This window comes from Coloeus monedula, assembly GCF_965178545.1.
Source record: "Coloeus monedula genome assembly, chromosome: 10".
NCBI classification, from domain to species: domain Eukaryota; kingdom Metazoa; phylum Chordata; class Aves; order Passeriformes; family Corvidae; genus Coloeus; species Coloeus monedula.
Genome location: NC_138790.1, coordinates 12,531,720 through 12,545,798, shown reverse-complemented (window position 1 = coordinate 12,545,798; position 14,079 = coordinate 12,531,720). Strand labels below are relative to the sequence as shown.

The window sequence follows — 14,079 nt, the reverse complement described above, 5'->3', positions numbered from 1 at the left end:
GTCAGCTTTAGATTAGATTCTTCTGTACCTGAGGAAACAAGCAAAATAAAATCCCCAAATCCCTGTCCTATCTGGTGTTTAGGTGAAATCCAGTGCAGGGCTAGAATAATAGTTTGGGGTTTTTTTGGTTTGGTTTTGTTTATGGAAAATTCAGTATTGAAATGGAGAGCTTATTTTGGGAGGTAGAAGACAAAGACTACAAAGTATGTAAAGCTACAAGGTGACCTGCGCTTAATTTGTTCTCTTTGTTAAGGATTCAGATTGAGTCCCCAGTCTTGGGTTTCGTGCATGCACCCAGTTACTGTGATCAGATTTGTGTGATTTACATGAAATAACAGTTTCCTTTGAAGAGGCATACGTGGACACCAGCAGCTCAAGTCTGATGTATGTGAATGTACAGAAGAGGGTGCAGAAGATCTGTTCGTGAGAGCTGTTAATCAGGGAGTGAGCCAACTGGCTCCAAGTCTTTTGTTTCCCAAACAATTCAGTATTGTATTTTCTTCTTCCTGTAACTACGGAGTCCATGTAAATATATTATTTCCCCTGAGGTCCTGCCTTGCAAGCAAGGTAAAATTGTTCCAAATACATTTGTTCTCCTTTCAGGGTGGACATAGAACTTGGCGTTATCACCTGAGTGTAACCTGATGGCCTGTAACTAAAAAGCAGAAATTAATTAATTAATTAATTAATTTGAAAAGGACTGAATGGGCATGGATGAAACGGAAAAGGTAAATGTCACGAAGAGCAAAGCTTTGGAAATGCTGGTGTTTCTCGGCAGGGCTGGCAGCAGCAGTTTCCTGCCCGCAGCCCGGCCCTGCCCTCGCTCCGCGCCCCGCAGCGCTGGGTGTTCCCGAAGGGCACGGCGGGGGCACGGGCACGGCGGGGGCACGGGCACGGCGGGGCACGGGTACTGCGGGGGCACGGGCACGGCGGGGCACGGGTACTGCGGGGCACGGGTACTGCGGGGCACGGGCACGGCGGGGCACGGGTACTGCGGGGCACGGGTACTGCGGGGGCACGGGTACGGCGGGGCACGGGTACTGCGGGGCACGGGTACTGCGGGGGCACGGGCACGGCGGGGGCACGGGTACTGCGGGGCACGGGTACGGCGGGGCACGGGTACGGCGGGGCACGGGTACTGCGGGGCACGGGCACGGCGGGGCACGGGTACTGCGGGGGCACGGGCACGGCGGGGCACGGGTACTGCGGGGCACGGGTACGGCGGGGCACGGGTACTGCGGGGCACGGGCACGGCGGGGGCACGGCGGACAGCGGAGCCGCGGCTTGGGAACGGCACATGCGGCTGCTGGGGCTTTAAGCGTCCTTAACGACCAGGATTCCTTCCAGGCGGTGCTGTCAGGTATCCCGGCGTTTTCCTCACAGGGGTGCCTAATGACCGGCGGGGCTGTGGCAGGGGCCTGACGAGGAGAAGCCCCACGTTTTCTGGGTGGGGAGTGCGGGTTAAGTTAGAATATATCTCTTTAGAGAAATAACTCGCTTGCAGAGACTGGATTGAGGGGAGGTGCTGATGGCCGGGCTGTCCCGGGAGAGCCCCGCCGGAGGAGGGAGGCGGCAGCCGCCGCAGGTTGGTTCTGGCAGCCGCCGCAGGTTGGTTCTGGCAGCCGCGGTCCTGTCCCCAGCGGAGCAGAGCGGCATTAGCGCTGATGTCCCCTCGTCTGAGCGAGGCTGATACTCTGGTGTGACTTGGCTGTGCGGCTGCCAGGTGCTGGCACTCCCAGGTCTCAGGAGAAAAGGCAGTGTAAGGGGACAGGGTACCCTACTGCATCAGAACAACGACAACAAAAAAATTCCTTCTCTGAATAATGTTTTGTTGACATTAGACAATAATAAACTGTTTAATTAGATCAACTAGTTGATCTTTAAGCATACTGTTTCTCCAGCAGTCAAGGTTAAAATCCAGTGGCTGAATAGTCTAATATAATGCAACGTCAAAAAAGAAAAAGCCACAAAGGGGAAATAATGCATGCCTCCTGGATATTTGGCTTCTTGTTTTTTTAATATTACAATGCCTTGGAAAGGGCCTGGCTTCTTGTTTATATGGCACTAAGCATGTTTGTGCTGGGGGGCTTACATTAATATGCTCTTGGCACTTTAGTGAGATGGATAAGAAATGAAACTACTTGTCACGCTAGTATTCTGTTTTTCTGATAAAAAGCAGAAGCTCTATAGTTAACATAATTATGACATGTCGAATTACTTGCAGGATATCTAGTGACATGCATCAGGGTGAGGGACATGTAGCTGTGTTACGTAGTTCTGAAAATGAGAAAGTGACTGAAAAGAAACATGGACATTCATAAAAAAAGGAACTATCTAGGGATGAAATGAGGGCTGAACTTTGTAAAATCTTTATTGCTTTTTTACTATAGAGCATATCAACCCTTTCTAAATCTTAGACCGTACAGGCTTGTATGTGTGGTTCTAGGGACAATGGAAGATTCTGGACTACTACAAAGCCTTTCTTTTAAATAAATCATATCGTTCTGTCTCTACTCTCCCTTTATTAAAGGGCTTAGTTGTAATTCTCAGTATTTTGCTGAAGTTCACGTAGCTGGAACATCTCACAGTATAAGCTGATCTTTTGCTGGTTTAATTAACATTTTTTATTCTTCTATAGTTTGTGGTAATTCCTGCATACAGGGACTACATTTTACCCTACTACATTCTACATACTACCCTATGACCAGAATCCAATTAAAGTATGTGAAAAAGGATGGTGATTTTATTAGTAAAGCAGAAGAAAATGTATATTAAAAAAGGAATGTTTAAGAGCAACTGAACCAGCTGCTCTTAAAGAGGATGTTCTGTAGGATTTGGAGAGTGAGTTAGTTCCATGACAGCCCAGAAACATAGACATCACCCTGTGAGACCTGCTTTTACTCAAAGAGTGAAAAACAGGAAGGGGTTGCTTTCAGTTTCATTTGCCTTCCCAGTTTTGAATAACCATCTTCACTGAACTGAAGTAGTTAGAAGAATCATAAAAGACAAAATCTATTGGTAATTTAACTTGAACTGGATTATTTTTAAAGAACAACTAGGTTTATTTTTTATTTTAAAGCTTTCAATACTCTTAAAAAGGAGAGCCTACACCATTCTTTTTTACACTTTCACTTTTGGATCTCCTGACTGTTTTGGATCTGTTGCTGTTGTCTTGCTTCACTCCTTACCCCAGAGAAAGAAATAACTCTCAAGGTTTGTGCTGGTATTAGTAAGTTGGGGTTTTTTTTGGTTTTGTGGTGGGTGGTTGTTTTTTGGGGTTTTTTTTTCTTTTTTGGGTTTTTTCCCTTTTTTTTTTTTTTTTTTTTTTTTTTTTTTTTTTTTTTTGTGGGCTGTGTGGTTTGGGGTTTGTTTTCTTTTGGTTTTTTTTTTTAATTCCTCTCAGCAACCACACTTTGTTAGCCTGTGAAGGCAAAAACTGGATATGTGATATTTAGTAGTAGCACTAGAGAAGTGGAATAGCTTAAAGAACTGAGTAGGTGGTAGCATGGCTACATGGCTGCTCCAGGGTTTACCCGAGCAGGTTTTGTGGTCAACATCAATACACTGAACCAGCTGCCCTTAAATTACTGCAGTAAACTGTTAATCTGAATTACAGGATGTTTCCGAATGGCTGTGCAGTGGAGTCTTGCACATCCCAATGCTTTCCTCTGAGTTGAGGATGGTTTCAGGATACTTAAAGCATGAATGCAGGCATAGAAAATTCAGACTTATGTGGTGGTGGAGACGTAGCCTAGATGGAAGCTGAGATATTTAAGGTTATTTTACCTTGTATTTGTAATTTAGCTTTCCCCTACAGTTTAGAGAGGCAAATATCTTTTATCAATAATAGAGAACTGAATAGCTCTTTTGTGAAATTATATATTTAAAAAATCATGAGATAAAAATGTTCTTTTGCAGAAAAACTACAAGCAGATTTACGACAATGCAAGGTGAGTGAAATATAACCAAAATGTCAACTTTTGCTAACATCAAAGACAGCATATTCAAGCAATATTAGCTTAGCTATTAGCTTACCTTCTAATTATATGAAATATGTATGAATGTTTTAAACTGAAATTATTTACATTTTAAAATTGAATATTTTACAAAACATAAAGCTTACATTTTCAGATCTTGATTTCAGAAGTTCAGTAAAAAAAATAAATTAGTAACCTTGAAATTCATGTTATTTCTGCTTACAAACTGAAGCTGGTAAATGTTTTTAAATCCATAACCCTCTCCATCTGCTGGTGTGGCATTAGTCAAAGAAGCTGGGAGAAAAGGTTTTACCCAGAGGGGAATGGCTCGTTGCCATGTTCTGTACTGGAGGGCAGACTGTCAGTTCCTGGCAATGCTTTGAATTCAAGCCTCTTTCTACATAGCAATGAACAAAGACGTCTTTGGTCCAGGCAGAGTGAACTGACCCTGTTACAGCAGGGCTTGGACTAGATGATCTCAGGAGGTCCTTTCCAAGCTGAATGATTCTGTGACCTCTTCATGACATCCTGTGCAGTACCTGCCTTTTTTCTGTGCTTTAAGGACCAGAACTCCATTAAGTTCTACTGATGTTTAATACATACATTGTTCATAAATACAATCTTGATGTATATTTTTGCTATACAGAAAACAGCTGCCTAGTTTTGTTCTGTGTGTACTCTGGAAAAGGAGGCAGTGCTGGGGATCTTCCACGCAGGGTAGGAGGAAATGATCCATACTCTGTGTTTGTCCCATTCTTCCAGGACCTCAGCCTGCCACAGCACCTGGAATGGCCTATGGCTCCCCTCAGCAGGTCCCTGGGACATACCAAGGTAGGTGGGAAGGTAGGTTACAGATCTGTGACACCATTAGGAAATAAGCACAGGGAATATGTGGTACAAGGGGGATCATCTCTGATTTACTTTTCTGCTATTAATTCTATAGAGTTCCTTTTAATGTCTGTTTTGCTGAAAAGAAATTTCTTTCCTTTTGGGTGCTCCATGTTGAGCAGTACCAATAGTGGTAGGAGTTAAAAATATCAGGTGTTCCTTGGTGGTCACTGTGGGGAGTTTGCTAGGAGGTGTTACTGATTGCAAGTAATGTGTGGCAGGTTTTTATGGATGATCAGATTTTTTAATTATCATGTTATTTCAGTATTTCACTTTATTTTTCTTTAGAAATCCGGAACTGAATAAAGAATTGTTTTCCTCTTGCAGTTCTGTGTGTATTCTCTTCCTGTTTCATGCTCTGTTGCTTTACTTTGCAGGTGGTCATACCTTACATTTTCCCTCACTTGCTCTCTCCTGTCTCATTTCCTGCTCCACTTCAAAGTGCAGCACTCCTGAACAGCTTCTCTCATTCTGGCAATGACTGCTTTCTGAAGATCCAAATCAAATTTTAAGTATCTAAAAATCTGGCTCAAAGCATAAGTCAGAGGTAAAAAGCAAAATGTTTGGCCTAAGTTACTGTGCTGTTCATAAGTTAAGGCTTGTGCATCTTGGCACAAGGCACTCTGAGGTTTGTAAAGTAAACCTGCAAACTTGTAAGTAAAGTGGGCAATGAGCACTCATTGCTTGTGCCATGGAGGTCGCAGGAGCATTGTTACTTTGAGTAATTGTATGTGCATGCACTTGCACACAATAGCAGTAGGTAGATTGAGTGCAAAGCCCATGCTCAGACATGAAAGTGAATTCCCAAAGGGTGGATTCTTCTCTGGGGTGGGGGATGTGGCCACCTATGAGTTTTAAGCCACAGCTGTTTACAGGACCTGAGGTACAGGCCTGCTTATGGTTACAGCCTGATCTTTCACGTGCAGTGGTCCATTTGTTGTAATGTGATGTGAAATTTGGTGCTGAGCTGGTATGGTCTGTAGGTCCACAAGTCATCTGGTTTGAAAACTATAGATGACCTTTGCTAAAAGGACATTTCCTTTCACAAAAGTAGAAGGTATAATTCCAGGAAAACTTTATCTTAAAATTCCTCATTTACTCAACTGACAGCTTGTGTAAATGCCAATGTTTTTCATGTAATTTAAAGTATTCTGTCTTCTCTAGTTAGAAATACACTTTATTTATTTATTTCTGTTTTTTGAATTGACTCTCTTGTGTGAATGAAATTTCTTCTGTATTCAAGAATGATGCATTTATTTATTTATTTGGTTTGGTTTTGTCTGAGGCATCAGAACCTCCCATGGCAGTGTAACTCCCTTCCTGAAAGTTATTGTATTCATAACTGAAATATATAAGGGATAAGGATGTCCATAGTTCAAAACAGTGAATAAATGACTCTTTTGAATATTTGTGGGACAATTCTTTTCCAATATCTAACTTTCATAACTATATCTCTCTTGCCGTACTAAATGTCACAGGTGCAGGGAACTATGGATTCCAGGCACAGCCCATGGGAGTCCCAGGTGGATTTGTTGTTCCACCTGTCCAGAACCAGCCCGCCATGGACAGGGCATTTTGGATGCCTATTCCTCCTTCTATTCCCAACTGCCCTCCTGGCTTGGAATACCTCACACAGGTACCTGCACCCTTCCTCCTTCCCCAGAGATCAGGTATTCTGCTCTGGGAAGCAGCCTGCATCCATGAAATAGCTAAATAAAGCATCTGGCTGTGTTGTAGCTGCAAGGGTTGCTGCTTGTGGGCTGCTAAGTGAAGCCTTTTGTAACATCTGAATGCAGAGATATCTGTTACAGGTGTAGCACTTGTTCATGAGTACCTTCCTGCCAAATAGGATGCTAAAGGATGAGGGACACAGGGCTATCATACATCCTTCCCATTTCTGAAAGTACTGTTTGTGAGATGTAATGCCATTTGTCAAGGTGTGTAGAATAAATACCTATAATATGGTCAACTGTAGTACATTAGAGGCACTTAATTTTCCACATGATGCTTTCTTTACACCTCAATATTGTCAGTAGATGTGCAAGTAAGCCTTTTACAGCATAGAGAATGCTAATAGCAAAATAAGAATTGTTTTCACATTACTGAATATGTCTTTGTACCATAAAATACGGTTCATCTCAGCACTGGAAGGATTAATATTGATGTATTGTTGCCAGTTTTTCAAACTGCTAAAAAAAAAAAAAAAAAAAAGGCAAAAGAAAAAAATAAGTACTGGTGAGGAGAGGCTGATTTCCCCCTGAATTTCCCTCAGAGCGAGAAGTAACAGAGCTTCTGCTCTAAAATATCTCCATTTCCTGCTTTTGTCTGTATGGAGGCTCTGGGACATGATGTCAGAGCTCTGTCAGGCTCTGAGTCCTGAAAGGAACATAGAAACATTAGCCCTGTGCACTTGTAACCAGACCAGTTTGGGTTCAGCTCCCCCCATCAGCTCCAGTGCTCTGGAACACTCTTCTGCTAAACTGGCAGAGGGCAGGAGGGGAGTGAGCTATTTTCATAGCTTAACTGGTAGATAATCTGCCTCTGGACAGTGTATTGATCAATACATTTTTATCCTAAAATAAAACAGCAGCAGTTCTTAAAAGTACATTTTGTCTTGCAACTTGTTAACTGTTTATTCTGTTTAATTCTTCAACCATGAGCAGATTGACCAGGTTTTAATTCATCAGCAACTTGAACTTCTTGAGAGTAAGTACAAAGTACTTAAGTCTAATAATCCCAACAATAAAGTTTAGACTTTCTTTGATGCTGTGTTTTTAAGGTGGTCACCACCTTTGTCCTTCTTTCCTCTGTTACCTGTCTCAATTCCTGCAGAAGTCATGGAAGAGAGGAAGGAGAAAATAGAAGGGAAGATTTTCAATGGGTTCTATATCCCAAAAGATACACAGCAATGCAACTGAATAATCTTGGTTATAGGTGCTATAGTTGATACGTAGCTAATTATGGATGAAGTCACACATTTCCAATGTTACCTGTTAACTATGATTCCTACTCTCCTCTCTTCCTTATTAAAGTTCTTATTTTCTGTCCTGTCATATCCCACCTAATTCCATGGACTGGCATGTGGCTTTGATCCCGTTTACAGGCAATCCTGCTGTTTTAGCACACTGAATAGCTTTTCTTCTGCTCCCCTCATCCTGTGCTTTAAGAATATCCAAGTTATATTATCAGTGTCTTTCAAATAGAAGAAATAAAATGGACCATACATCCCAGCTGACCCCTAATGTTGCTGCTGCATTTTTCTTTTCAGTTCTTTCTAAAATTTAAAAGAGCGCTTTCATTTGTTATAGAAACCAATTAAAATTTCTGTCCTGACTGTTGTTGCTTTTGATGTGTGCTGCTGTAAATCTTGCCTGAGAAGGTTTTTCATGGCTTTCTTATTCTGAATGTATTTGTGCCCTTTTCTGTCTTCACCCCCAAATTCACAACTCTCTTTAACATCCATTCAGTTCTTCCCTGAGAATGTTCCCTGCTGTGTTATTGGTAATGGTGGTGCTTGCTCAGGCAGCACCTGTGGCCAGGGGAGACACTGGGGACTAATGGGAATCTCTGTGCTCTTTCTGCATGTCCTTGTTCGTCATGGATTCTTCTCTCTGAACTTCTCCATCAGGCTTCACTGCTTGAGAGTCCTTTCCTGTCATTTCCCCTTGCCAGCAGCTGCCTCTGACAGACTTTGAGCAAGGCTTGTCTTCCCAAAGGACAGCTGCAGAGTTAGCAGGGAGTGTCTGATCAAACACTCCTAGGAATTTAGAAGGTTTTTTCCTGTTTTTCAGTTGTGACTGGCCTTGAAGTAAACAACAGATATGAACTCAAGAATGCACTGGGGCAAAGGGTGTACTTTGCAGCAGAGGACACAGACTGCCTTACCAGGAATTGCTGTGGGCCATCACGGCCCTTCACCATCCGGATTACAGACAACCTGGGCCACGAGGTGATAACGCTGCAGAGACCTCTCCGCTGTTCCATGTGCTGCTGCCCCTGCTGTTTACAGGAGGTGAGTTGCTGCCTCTCACTGCCTTCCTTCTCGTGGGACAGGGACCTCCTGTGCAGTTTTAAGGTGGGGTTGTCTTGAATCAGGAGGTGAGGTGAAGCGAGTCAAGTTTTTCCAGTAAGGTGTGGGAAGAGAGATCTGTGGGATTTGTGGATGAGGTCCTTGGTCTAGGAAGAAGCAAGTGTGCTGCAACACTTGGACTCACTGGCCAATTCTGACTGCAGTAATGAAAAAGCTGATTGAACAGCCTGTGAGAGAACTTGTGGCTGGTGCTGAGATCTGCACTGGAGATGGGCTTGGTATGGAAGAGTAAGGCAACAGTTTTCATAAAATAACAGCTAGAGTTTTCATTTTACAGCTCTGAAAGCTATAGTGACATTCAACACAGGAGATCATGAGGTTTTTTTCATATTAACCTAATTCTGGAATGATGCAACTTCTGAGACTACTCATAGCTCCTGCTGATGCATTTGCAGTAGCAGCACTCCATAATGCCTTCACCGAATGCTTTTGGGATGCTCACTGCCTTTCTTTCACTGAATTTTGAGCTTTATATTGTAGATGCATCGTTTGTGTGCTCCACAGCCTGAGGAGTCTCTTACTGTTTTCTTGAAGGCAAAAGTTGAATAAGAGGTCTGCAATCTGAGTGCAGTCTTCTGAAAACACTCACAGAAAAATGCACTGAAAGGCCAAACTGTTGCAGAAAAATAAGCTGTGTTTCATTTGTATGGTGTGGGTTTCATTTCAAAAGCATATGGAAGAATGAACATTCACTTGAAGATTTTCTTTTTCCCGTGAAGCTGGAAGTCCAGGCACCTCCAGGAAATACAATTGGTTATGTTGTCCAGAACTGGCATGTCTGCCTGCCAAAGTTTACCATTCAAGATGAGAAAAGAATGGATATACTGAAAATTACTGGCCCATGTGTTGTGTGCAGGTGTTGTGAGGATGTTAATTTTGAGGTAGGCAATGTAAAAATTGTTTACATGTATCTGTTTTCAGATAGTAGTTTGATATTAGCTTGTTTCTTGACTTACTACCTGTCAGCTGAACTATAGTATATATTAAGTAATGTTAAGTATATTAAGTAATTGCTACATCATCTTTTAATGCTGGTGTAATCAAATCACTTCTCTAGATACCTAAATTACTCTAGATAAACCAGACAAACTTCCAGAAATGATGTGTTAAAGCCACTCCTCAGTGATCACTGAGAATAATTCCCTGTTAATTTAAATCATTTAATTAAAATATTTAGCAGCAAAATCTTTTTGAATCTGTTACGCCAGGCTCTAAGAAAAATATAGTCAGCTATATCAGATATTTATTAAAATGACTTCCTACAGCCAGTTCTTTAATCATTTAACAATCATTAGATGAACTAGTAAATTAAGACAATTTCGACCTGAAATACCGAGTTGAATGACTGAAGAGTTACAACTTTCCTTTTAAAATAATATTGATTAATGCAACAGTGTTTTTGTGGACATTATGTAGAAGATATCCTAGGCTACAATTTAATGTTTAAAATGATGTTGCAAATAGTTACTACAGCAAATTTGTATCATTTATTTTGGAAACTAGTCTTTCACATGACCCGGAAGACTGGATCTAACTTTAGAAAACATAATGTTGCCACAGGGCTAATCTCTGCTTTTGACCAGAAGAATGTAATTTGTTTAATTTTCACTTGAGCAGTTCCTGATACATGGCAGGAGAAACTAATTCACTCTCTTGCCCAAAAGACAGCACTTTCAGTAGACTGTGTGCATGTGGGTGCTGTATCCCAGCACCATCAAGGAACTGAACTTCCCAGTCAGTTCAGAATCAAGTTCATGGCTCTAATACTTAAGACCGACTTTCTGATAGTCTGATTGCCTTTTGGTACAAACACTTGCAGTCAATAACTGTATTAATTCAAATAACAGTCTGAAGCTTTTTAATGGATTTGGGAATATTATGAATGAGAAGTTTGATGATGCTTTTTAAAAATTTTATGTTAACCTATAGGTGAAGTCTGTGGATGAGACTTGTACTGTCGGGAAGATTTCTAAGCAGTGGACTGGGCTTGTGCAGGAAATGTTTACAGACACAGATAACTTTGGAATCTCATTCCCAATGGATCTTGATGTGAAAATGAAAGCTGTCATGATTGGTGCTTGCTTCCTTATTGTAAGTCACTTATTCACTAATACATGAATATAAACTTCTTCATCTATGTGTTTAAATTGTGCTGGTAAAGGAGTCAGTTTTGAGTTCCTTCAAGTGGCTGACAGCTTGTGAACTTCTGTGTGTAAAAATGACAACAAAAGGCAACACAGAATTATTTTAGACAATAAGCTTATTCTAGACTATATAAAGCGCTAATTGTATTTAAGAAGTTTCATATTTGGTGGGACTGAAAAAGGGAAAAGGGAAGACCTCTTACAGACTCATTAGCAGATGAAAGCAAGTTTATGGATGTGAAACCAGAAAAATACAGCTCAGCAATAGTCAAGAGACCCATCCAAAGTCTAAGCAGCCCGCTGGGCTGGTGGACAGCTGAATGCTGCAGCCACTGCCTCCCGGCTGTCCTTGGAAGCATGAGAAGCACTGAGTGAGCAGGATCAATGCTCTCAGAGCAGTAATTTCCAAATGGAGGGACTACTGTGGAGGCTAAGAACTTGTCAGAGCACTTCTCAGCGGCACTCAGGCTGTCAGCAGTGCAGTGCAGCTCACTTTCCTCTTTAACAGCAGTGTGCAACACTGTTTCCACCTACCTGTGCAATTCTGCATCAAGGTACCTTTTCAAAACATGCTCTGCTTCTGTGCTTGCTGGGCTGCAGAGGGGCAGGAAGGGAGCATGTGAAGCACCTTGAGTTTGGAAAGGTCTCACCAGCCTCTGACAGCCCTGTGCCTGGACAAGGTTTTGTTTAGCTGTGTGTGTGTTCCTGTGCTACCAAGTGTATCAAGTGCAGCATTAGCAAGTGTGAGCAACCCAGGCTTTCAGGCACAGAAATGGAGCCCCCACCTGTAAACTAAAGATAATCATTATTGTGATGGACTCCAGTCTGAGGTAAAATGAGAGGGAATGAGTCAGATTGAACAAAGGGCAGAAATCCTCAGTAAAGGAAGCACAGCTTTGGCTAGTAACAAATTAAAAGTTTCCATGTTGGTCTTTCACCATCTTTCTCTCTGTGGGTGTCCCATTCTGAGAGATCCAGGTGGGGAGGGCATGGCAAATGTGCCTGTACCTTCTTCTCACCCTCTGAGGTTTCTTAGAGGAAGGTGTACATTTTGCAGTGCAGCCAGGGGATCTCTGAACTAAGAACCACATTTAAGAATTATTTGTTTTGTTTGCTTTTGTTTTATCTCCTTAGGACTTCATGTTTTTTGAGCATTATAATTAAGCATCAGTGAGCAGGAGTTTGGTAATGAAATCTAGAGGTTCTATATAGAAGGAAGAAGAACATGGATCTCCCAACTTTCCAATGAATTGCAGAGCTCCAGTAAGAATAAGAGAAATGTGCATGTTATAGTTACATTTCTATAAGCTAAAAGCTTTATGGTCTTTTTTAGATTTTTTTAATCTGGTGAAATAATTTGTAGTATTCAAATAAGGACTCTTTATCTGTATAAATCAATAGTGTGATTTAGAGAAATATATAGCAACCTTTTTTCCCCCAAGAACTCTGTAATTTTAAAGTAACTAATGGTAGTAGTTATTTGTAACTACTATAATAATACTTTGATTCCTAAAAAAGAGGACTACTTCTATATTCAATATTAGTAATAACCTAAGCATAATAAAGAGATACTGATGTTTTCCTGGGTATTCTTCTTTGGTAGTTTTGCCTTGGTGTTCACATTCTGTTGTTTCCATCTTCCTATCAAATATATACATTCAGTGCAAAGTAATGCATTTGAACAGAACCATCTGAAATCACTGTAAAATTGTATTACTCTGGTGTATTGGGTTTGTCTGAGCTGGAGTTCATTTCCCCCCAGCAGCCCTCACAGAGCTGTGCTTTGCACTGGGAGCTGGAAAGGTGTTGATAACTCAGCACTGTTTTGGCTGCAGCTGAGCAGTGCTGTCTCTCTAGCATTCCCTCCTGCCTTGAGTAGGCTGGGCGTGGGCAAGGTCCTGGGAGGGGACACAACCAGGCCAGCCGACACAAATTGACCAAAGGGACATTCCATACCATATGACATCAGCTCGGATATAAAAGATAAGAAAAGGAGGAGGAAGGTGGTGCATTCATTTTTTACCGTGTTTGGCTTCCCAAGCAATCACTTCCATGCTGAAGCCCTGCTTCCCGGGAAATGGCTGGACATCACCTGGTGATGGGAAGTAGAGAATAAAATTTTTGGTTTTTTCACTCTTTGTGCACACCCAAACTTTTGCTTTCATTTTAGTAAACTGCATTATCTCAACCTACAAGTGGTTTTCCATCTCATAATATTGTATCTCCTCTGTCCATCTGGGAAGGGGAGGGATAGAGCAGCTTGGTAGGCACCTGGCACCCAGCCAAGGTCAACCTACCATGTTGAATATATTGTCAAATATGATTCCTCCTAAGTGTGATCTAATTTCTTTATTTGGGCTATTTTGAAACTTAAGGCTTGTATGTTCACCAACAGAAGTGTAGAGGTGACAGGAAATACAACTGTCTGTGCCTGCTTCTATTTAATAATCCTTTAGTAATTGCTTTGTGCATGAGTGTGACCTGAGGCAAGGAAAAACTGGTTAGTTACTTTTCCATTTCTCCAGTCCTCTGTGCTTCTCATTTAGTCCATGGTTTTCACAGATTGTGAGTCTGTCTGCTGTTTTGAGGGCATAGAGTAAACAGAACAAGTGTTCTGAGTAAACAGAACAGTTTCCTTTCAAAAGCAGACACGTGAAATGGCAGGTCAATTTCTTAGCATTTAATAGCTTTATACAGATATTTTATTTAAATGTCTAAGTAATGGATAAGTTGCAATTTCTTACCCCAGCACACAAGCACATGCACAGAATGGTTCTTGGGATCCAGGTTTGGGAAGAAGTCCTTGCCAATATTTTCAGTTGCATTCTAGTCCTGCTTAAGAGTCCTTTAGTTCAGTATTTTCAATTTGTTGGTTGTTCCTGGCCAGTCAAAAAGCAGAAGAAAAGAGAAATGCCATTGCTGCTGTGTACCTGGATACTCTTTGGTGTTTGAAGAATTGTGCAAACTTGGGACAACAGTC

At 41.7% G+C, this 14,079-nt stretch overlaps 1 protein-coding gene across 2 annotated transcripts; it reads left to right on the top strand.

Annotated features, from left to right (window-relative positions):
• Positions 1 to 604: 604 nt before the first annotated feature.
• Positions 605 to 12,425, top strand: LOC309576522 (phospholipid scramblase 1-like). 2 transcript variants are annotated; one of them, XM_082287902.1, is made up of 10 exons: positions 605 to 728; positions 3,080 to 3,213; positions 3,919 to 3,950; positions 4,740 to 4,808; positions 6,344 to 6,501; positions 7,529 to 7,571; positions 8,657 to 8,877; positions 9,675 to 9,836; positions 10,885 to 11,046; positions 12,234 to 12,425. In XM_082287902.1, exons 3-10 carry the CDS (start codon positions 3,944 to 3,946, stop codon positions 12,261 to 12,263), a joined length of 852 nt encoding a protein of 283 aa, XP_082144028.1. In that variant the 5' UTR covers positions 605 to 728; positions 3,080 to 3,213; positions 3,919 to 3,943; the 3' UTR covers positions 12,264 to 12,425. The 2 variants fall into 2 exon arrangements, with proteins under 2 accessions (XP_082144028.1, XP_082144029.1); XM_082287903.1 differs by lacking the exon at positions 605 to 728 and having other exon boundaries at positions 3,029 to 3,213.
• The last annotated feature ends 1,654 nt before the right edge of the window (positions 12,426 to 14,079 follow it).

Excerpts from the sequence above, each read along its gene's own strand:
- LOC309576522 (XM_082287902.1), top strand. Across the intron at positions 4,809-6,343 it reads GGTCCCTGGGACATACCAAG|GTGCAGGGAACTATGGATTC; the intron begins GTAGGTGGGAAG and ends TAAATGTCACAG. Across the intron at positions 6,502-7,528 it reads GCTTGGAATACCTCACACAG|ATTGACCAGGTTTTAATTCA; the intron begins GTACCTGCACCC and ends AACCATGAGCAG.